At 37.4% G+C, this 9,136-nt stretch overlaps 1 protein-coding gene across 1 annotated transcript; it reads right to left on the bottom strand.

Moving 5' to 3' along the window:
- Positions 1-5,015: 5,015 nt before the first annotated feature.
- LOC140861591 (uncharacterized) lies at positions 5,016-6,994 on the bottom strand. The gene is made up of 5 exons (XM_073264615.1): positions 6,482-6,994; positions 6,149-6,408; positions 5,671-5,844; positions 5,199-5,262; positions 5,016-5,132 (listed from the first exon to the last, which is right to left on the bottom strand). Exons 1-5 carry the CDS (start codon positions 6,992-6,994, stop codon positions 5,016-5,018), a joined length of 1,128 nt encoding a protein of 375 aa, XP_073120716.1.
- Between the last annotated feature and the right edge of the window lie 2,142 nt (positions 6,995-9,136).

Here is a 9,136-nt window from a genome sequence, read left to right on the forward strand (position 1 = left end):
GCTGGACTGGATTTCAATACATTGACTGCATAAATAAGAAATCCTTCCGCCCCTCTCTGTAATAACCGGGTCATAGATAATACAGATATCAAAGGGATCTTGGCTCGAGAACCCTTACCGTAGAATTTCCATTCAGATGCCGTTTCTGGTTTAAAGCGAACCACTTTCTGGAAACAATCTACATTTGCCCTATACTTGGTTAACATGTCTATACCAACAATACAATCGAAATATAATAATCCAAGTACTATACAATCTATATCAATCATATTCCCGTCATATTGCAATGCACAATTTCGAATCATTCGAACAGAGATAATACCTTCACCCAAAGGTGAAGAAATAGAAACAATAGTAGGCAATGGCTCAGACGATAAAGAATGCATCATAACAAATTTTTTAGAGATGAATGTATGTGACGCACCTGTATCTATCAAAACATAGGCTGGATAACCATAAATAAAGCAGTTACCTGCTATGACATCATCAGGTGCTGCCTGAGCCTGTTCCTCAGTAAGTGCAAAAACTCGAGCCTGTTGTCTAGGAGGTTGAGTCACAGTCTGGCTTCCTCCTGCTCTGGTCTATTGCTGAGGGTGAAATAAATGCACTGATTGCCTTTCTGCCTGCGGTGCTGGTCGAGAAGAACTTTCACCCATAGCTCATTGGGGACATACTTTGGCATAGTGACCTGGTTGGCGACAAATATTGCAATTACCTGATACAACTTTGCACTGATCGATAGCATGTCGTCCACCACACTTACCACAAAACACTCCTGATTCACCAGTTCTCTGACCTATACCAAACTGTCGCTGTCCACTAGAACTGGAAGAACTACTACCTGCCCGCTTGAATTGCTTCCCTTTCGGCCTAAATCTAGAATCCTTTCTGCCACTGCTTCCTCCCACAACTCTGAGAGATGGTTGCTGAAACTGTGGCGGATTCTGTGGAACTGATGCTGATACAAGCTGTGGAAATGGCTGGGGAATGAACGGTGTTCCTCGTTGTCGTAATAACCCCGCTTCTGCTCCCTTAGCTTTATTCAAGGCGTCAGCAAAAGTATTTGGTCTTCCACTATTCACCAATGTAAACACATCGGGATTAAGGCCATTGATAAACTGATCTGCCATTACTTCATCAATTGCTGCTATATGTGGAGCAAACTTCAAAAGACTTGAAAATTTGGCCACATATTCCTCAATATTCAAGTTGCCTTGCCTTAGATTGGCAAATTCAGCACCCTTATCCTTCCTGTATGAGACTGGAAAGAAACGTTGATAGAACTCAGTTTTAAAGACAGTCCAGGTGATAATCGTACCTCGTTGTTCCAATGCCCGTTTTGTTGTAATCCACCAACTTTTGGCAACTTCATGAAGTTGATGAATTACCAGTCGGATACGACGATCATCTGTATAGTCGAGTGATTCAAACAGCTGTTCTATATCTTCAAGCCAATTCTCACAATCCACTGAGTTTTCTGTTCCTTTCAATTTTGGCGGTTTGAATGACTGAAATCGCTTCAACAAAGTCTCCATTGGAGTAGCAGTAGGATCCAAAAGATCAGCAGATGTACTACCCTATGCATTCTGGGGTTCAACCGTTGGCAGTGGTACTAGTGCTGGTTCAGCTGGAGGAACCACTAATGGATGTCTAATGGCCGGTGCTTTACGGGGAGGCATATCTGATTGTCAAACAGATTAGTGCATAAACAATATCATATGCAGCAATTTATTCTATCCTTCTCTGATAAGCATTCTCATGCATTCTCATGAGAATTCAGGTTCTGACTGAGGATAATCTGGAATACAATTGCATATATAGCATGCAGTAGCAATAAAAGCACATAATCATGCAATCACATAGTTATTGCAATATAAAGCATGCTAGCATGTAGTGCACATAATCAAATACAACAAGTCATCTCATGTCATAAGATCAAACAATCAGACAGACTCAATCTACCCCGCTCATTAACTTTTAACTAAATCCAGAAACATAGGCTCTGATACCACCTGTTGTGGGGACCCGGGTTGCTAATCTTATCTTAGGACAATTTATTAGAATTAATAATTAATCAAGTACAAAAAGGATATAAAGAACCAAGAGCTAAAAAAAAATATATATATATTTTTTAAAATTACACTGTCTCGCTCGATCGGCAAAAGTTGCCCGATCGAGCGAGCTCAAACTTGAAGCTCTCGGGTCCAGGACATATTTGGCCTCGCTCGATCGATGAATTTCTACCGATCGAGCGGGCACAAAACTTGATTTCTCTTCCTTGCAAAATAAGGGCCTCGCTCGATCGGTGAACTTCAACCGATCGAGCGGGCTCCAAACTTAGAAAATTCTGCTGCTAACAAAGTGCTGTCAAAGGTAGAAACAATAACCATAATCTCTTGTACAATCTACCAAATAAGATACATGCTATCTCATAATATCTAATAAGCTTCCATACACAAGCTAAGACATATTCAACTACTTATACAACATTCTTGTATCTATTCTAACATGGTTCATCAACTCAAAGTACATGTAATGCTGCTAACACCCGTGTCCTCACATGCTACAACTCTATCTCGAGCCATCACTGTCTCTTCTGACTAGCTCCTGCCCCACCTATTGCCATGCACACATACAAAACAAAGCAATAGCCGGATACCTCCGGTGAGAATAAAATCCCAGTATAAATAACAAAACATGCAATAACAATAGCATCTCATCTAATGCTATAAAATAAATGCAATGCATGTTAGAAGAATAGGCTATCAAAGCTGATATCAATAAAGCTTGGTTCTTTGGGATCACGAGGAATAAAATAACTATCAAACCGCCGACACTCCCAATCGAAGCGGCATCAAATATTTTAATCCTCTGACTTTGGTGCAATTATAGAGAGTCTTCTGGCTCTGAAAGCTAAGGCTGCAATCCATGCCACTCAACTATAATTCTCCAAACGTCATTTCGCACTCTAGTCTAATCTGCCCTTTTTGCTTTACAGGCTGGAGTTCAAGATGAATGCAACATAAGCTGTATGCATTAAGACTGTAAAACATCTTGAACATGTAATCACATAATCAAACAAAGCATCAATACTCATATAAATCACATAGAAGCACATAACAAAACAATAGCAAGAACGTATGTGATTTACTCGAGAATAATGGCTATCTCGAGGGTTCTATCCCATCTGGATAGCTGTCATTTATACCTTTCGATGTCGAGTCTGAAAGTACTTCAAATCTGTAAATACAATCAACAACAACATGTCAAAATCTGCTCAGCTTCTCAACTTCATTTCAAATACAATACTAGCAAATCTTCGAATGAAAGCTGAGAAATAACATATCAAATAACTAACAATATCAGATGCAACTCAAACCATGCTCCTTTTAATCAATCATATCAAAGTCTTGACATTTTGCGAATCGACGACATAACGGCTACAAACCGGCAATCCAAACAATATCCAAAACAATCCAACAATCAAGATCACTTATAATCTCATATCAATATCATCAAAAACATCATAATCAGATAGGGTAGGGTTCTAATTTTGCTTCATAAAATCATATAAAATCCGAACGATAGTCTTTTTCCAAACCGTCTGCGAATACGTAATCGGTACAACTCATAATTGCTTATATCTTAAAATCATAAATTTCTATCTTCAACATACAAATAAAGTCTGAGAAAGATGAATGAAACTTGTACCAAAACGAAGGTCTCGGAGCGGTGATTGCAGATATATATTTATCTGGAATTTCTGACAACCGGAGCGCGAGTTATCGAAGCTTTTCAAGAGCAAAAATGGAGTCTTGGGGTTTTCAGCCGTTCTTCCTTTTCTTTTGATGCTTCACGTTGGAATCAGATATATTAAAGGTGAGTTGAGATATATTATCCAAATTGCAGTTTAGTCCCTGAACTTTTGGCTATTTGTAATTCAGTCCCCGGAGAAGCGATTTAATTCAATTTCAATCCTTTTCAATTTAAGAATATTAGAATTTAATTCTAAACTCAAAATATTCTCAAATTAAATATTCTCGAATTAAAATTAAATAATCCCGGGCCTTACACAAACAATCCATTAACACAACACAACTTTCTTGAGATAAAATTACGCACCGTCGGATTTTGCACCCGACAAATTTAAAGTCCAAATAATTACTCGCATACTTAGCTATATCTTTGATAGGTTAGAATTTCAACCCCCTCGTCTATAGCCCGGATGGAACTACAATCCCATTGGTTCCGCAAACTTAGCTATAGAACATGATAATTAGGATTTCAATCTTCTTGCTCATAACCCGGATGGAGTTAATTGGATTTTCATAAAATTTCTAAAAAATAAGATATTTTAACAGGTGCTCCCAAGATCGTATATGCCATGTCAAAAAGATTATCAAGATTCAAGAAAATATCAAGCTCCACAGACACCTATTGTCATGCAATGGCCCAACAAACATCAAGATCATCTAATACATCGCTACAATTCACCGGTTAAACATGCGTGCTTAAAGTATTCACTAATCAACTTATGGTTTCTCATGTCCAATCAAGAGTAAAAAATTTTCAAAAATTTCATTATTTTTTTACTTCATCATCATAGGCAAGAAATGATCCTCTACTTATGCAAACTAAACAAACAAGAAACAAAAACAAAACAATGCATGAACTATATGCAGATATGCAATAAAACAAATGCAAAACAAAATGCACCCCCCACACTTATCTAAAGCATTGCCCTCAAAACTTTAGAACACAAAAACATCCACCCAAATAACAAAAGGACACTGATATGCAAATGTAAAACAGAACTCCCCTGGTTCAAGTTTTGACGGTGTTGTCCTCTTCGATGTCTGACGAAATAGCGGAAGAATCACATTGAAACTTGGACTGTGCAGTTGGCGGCACTCGGTTCTGAAACGTAAAAACTAAATGAAAGGAAAGAACACTTGGTTGCCTCCCAGCCAGCGCCTCTATTTATAGTCTTCGGCCCGACTATATTCTTCTGATGCTCATGGTGGTTCATATCTAATTCCCTTGTCCACCTTCACCCATTTGAGCACTTTCACAGTTAATTTTGGTCTTCTCTTTGAATTCCTAGAAATCCTAGGCTCTTCAGCTTTGGGTGCCTGCATATCAGAAAGAGAAATTGTAACATGTCGTGCCATTAATTCCTTCAAATTACCCTAATTCACAACTTTCTTGTGTTCTTGTGACAAGTAATCATTGATATCAAGATTATTAACATCACTTTCACAACTAGGAAAATTCAGGTTATCAAAAATATTAAACTTGACAATCTACCCATCGAATTCCATAATGAGAGTACCATTATTAACATTTATAACAGGCTTTGAAGTTTTAATAAATGGTCTTCCTAGCAAAATTGGGGTCTTCTAATCAATGTTTTTCATGTTAAGCACATAAAAATCAGCAGAAAAAACCAAATTACCAACTTACACAAGAACATCCTCTATCACACCCCTAGGGTAAATAGTAGATCTATCAGCCATCTGGATAATAGTTGCAGTTTCATTCAAATGACTTAGTTTTAAGGAAGCATAAACAGAGTACATCATGACATTAATCGATGCTCCTAAGTCTAACATGACCGTATCAAGATGAACATCTCCTATTTTACAAGGAATCGAAAACATACATGGATACTTGCATTTTGTGGGTAATTTTCTTTGAATCACATCAGAAATTTGTTCTCCTAATTCAACTTTCTGGCATCCCTTCAGTTTGTGTTTTCTTTTCGCAGTACACAATTCTTTTAGAAATTTAGCATAACGAGGTACTTGCTTAATAGCATCTAACAATGGAATGTTTACCTCACATCTACAAAAAGTTTCATACAACCCCTTAATACCTTCATCCTTCCTAGACTATTTCAATGCAAGGGGAAAATGAGATACATGTTTATACTCAGAAAGGGGAGGAAACTTACCTCTTGGTGCTTCCTTTTGAATAGGTTCACTCTCTTCTACCTTGGATCTTCACATCTTCATTCTGTACTGGTTCTTTCACCACTTCTTCATGAACCTTCAACTCTCTTCCACTCCTCAAGGTGATTGCACTTACATTTTCTTTTGGATTCAGCACAGTCTAAGATGGTAAACTGTTAGAATGTTGTGCTTCCAACCTGTTAGCTGCGGTTGCCAACTGTCCCACCTCAGTGTTCAAGTGTTGGATACTTTCTCTCATTTCCTGTTGAAAATTTAAAGTATTAGTTGCAAGATCCTTAACAATGTTTTCTAGAAACTCACCAGGCGCTGGAATTTGAGGATGTTGCGGTGGAGGATGATACGTTTGCCTGTATTCTTGATTATTCAGTTGCACGTGAGGTGGAGGGTGATTCACCAGAGGGTTTTTCGAATCTAAGATTGGGATGATCCTTCCAACCTGGATTGTATGTGTTGGAATAAGGATCATACTTATGTTGTGCTGGCCCGGGGAATCCTCCAGTGGCATTAACTTGTTCGACCGTTTCCTCTTGAAGTGTGGGACACATGTCAGTTGAATGCCACATCGCAGCACAAATTTCACACTTTTTCAAATTTTTTCCATTCCCTACAGCCATTTGATGCACAAGAGATGTCAGATCAAACAGTTGTTGTTCAAGAGAAGAAGCATTTACCTCATTACTCCTTCTGGGTGCAGAATCACTTCTATTGGTGCCAAATTGTTGAGAATTGGCAGCCACGTTCTCGATCAAATTCTTGGCCTGTATTGGATTTTTGTCCACGAAAACTCCTCCATTGGCCGCATCTAGCATACTCCTGTCATGAGGTAACAAACCTTCATAGCAATATTGAATTATCAGGTTTTCATTTATCTGATGTTGCGGATAGCTAGCACACAACTTTTTGAACCGCTCCCTGTATTCGTGCAGTGATTCCCCCGTAATTTGCTTGATTCCATATATCTCCTTCCTGATATTCGCTGCTCTAGAAGCTGGGAAGTATTTCTTCAGAAAAATCCTCTTCATTTCAGTCCAGGTTGTGATGGATCCAGAGGGTAAATAGTATAGCTAATCCTTTGCAGCACTCTTCAAAGAGAAAGGGAAGGCTCTCAGTTCGATCTGCTCCTCTGTTACTCCATGAGGTTTCATAATCGTGCATATCACATGGAATTCCATAAATTGTTTGTGGGGATCCTTGCCTGCAAGACCATGAAATGAAGGTAATAAGTGAATTAATCCGGATTTTAACTCAAATGTAACATTAGCTTCCAGAGTGGGAAAAGTGATGCATAAAGGCTTCTGGTTTAAATCAGGAGTTCGCAGTTGTCTCAAGCTCAAATTTGCAGCCATCTCCTCTCTAGCCTCTTCAAGTAGAACTTCGTCTTCTTCTTCTAATTTCCTTCGAGCCCCCTTATTTCTTCTATGAAGTGTTCTCTCTATCTCCGAATCTTACGGGAATTCTTCTTTAGAAGTTTCTCCTGTAAGCATTAACAAACCCGAGAAACACTGGAGGAAAGAAAATAAACAAAATAATGAAAATAAAAAAATAAAAGATTACAATCAAATTAAACGCCTTCCCCGGATACGACGCCAAAATTTGTTAGCGCTAAGTCGTGTCGCTCCCAAATTAACCCAACTCAGATTAACTAAATAAACATGTAGTAGCAAGATTAAGGATCATTCCCACGAGGAAGGTGAAATTTATTTGTGTTCTTAAAAATACTGAAAATAATTAAAAAGGGGTTTTTGGATTGAAATTAACTACTATTAACTAAAAGCAATTAAAAATGAAATTCTATCAAATATCATGCAAGATTAAATTATAACGAAGAAATCAATTAGAAACAAGCATTGGTATCGGTCGACTACACCCTTGAAATTATTCATTCGATAATCGATTATCTAAAAATAATTAATTATCATTGAATATTCATCATTAAAAACTTAATTCCTATTTCACCTTAATCTTATTTAACTAGACACAAGAATTCTAAATTAACCCTTACCAATTAATTAACACAATAAAAGAGATTAGATTTAAATCCAAGATAGCGTGCAAAATAGTAAAACTGATGAATCTAGACAACACATACACAAGCGGTTGTATTTAATCTAGTCAATCGTTTTTCCTACAATTTAATAAACTCACATGCGGACGATTATTAATTGCAGTTTCTTCACAAATTAGATGATTCAAACAATTACAGATTTGAATTCTAATTTAGCAGTAGATTGTTTGAAAAAATAATCAGGTGATCAATCTAATAATCAAACACACAAGCATGGCAATCAATTCCAAACAACTCTTGATACTCAATTGGAATTAAACAATGAAAAACTGAATCTCACAAATAAATAAATCAAGGGCTTGTCTTCCTCAACCAAGTTCTAAAACCTAGCCACAACGATTCATGAAATTCTAAAGAAAATTCAAAAGAAGAGAATAAATTTAAGAATATTAAGGAGAACACCTAGCCGCCAAAGAAGTTCATCACGTTCTTGTGTCCAAGTCTAATTTTCCAGTCATGAAAATCCGAAATAAAAGTCTTAAATATATACTAGAGCACTTAAAAATAAAGTTTCCTAATTTAAAATATTTTCCCGAACTACGCGGCTCGCTTGATCGATAGAAAATAACCAATTGAGCGAGCAAAACTCTGTCTCAAATCATGCTTTTCTTATTCTGGCCGCTCGATTAGTATGTTTATGCAGATCGAGCGGAAATAACTTCTAACTCCATTTTCCAGCCAAAATGTTACATCCTACACAATAAACACGGGAGCATGTTATGAAGACAGGAATGCATGAAATATGAACAAAATACTTAATTAAAACATATAAATGCATGCAAAACAACAACAGAATAATATTAAAATATGCAACACAAACATGACTATCAACGACTCTCGAGCTCCAAAGTATCCTCCTCGGTACCTCGACACTGCCAAAGAACCATGACTAATTATTCCGAAGCACTTTGTCTTTCTTGTCAAGGATTCTTAGCGGTCTTTCCACATATGACAAATCAGGCTCTAGCTGAACCTCCGTTGGGTGCAGAATGTGTGACTCGTCTACTACGTAGTGACGAAGTAGCGACACATGAAACAAGTTATGAATACTGGAAAGATACGGTGGTAACGTCAAAGATAGGCCACATCCCCGACTTTA

Source organism: Henckelia pumila, chromosome 1, assembly GCF_033568475.1.
Source record: "Henckelia pumila isolate YLH828 chromosome 1, ASM3356847v2, whole genome shotgun sequence".
NCBI classification, from domain to species: domain Eukaryota; kingdom Viridiplantae; phylum Streptophyta; class Magnoliopsida; order Lamiales; family Gesneriaceae; genus Henckelia; species Henckelia pumila.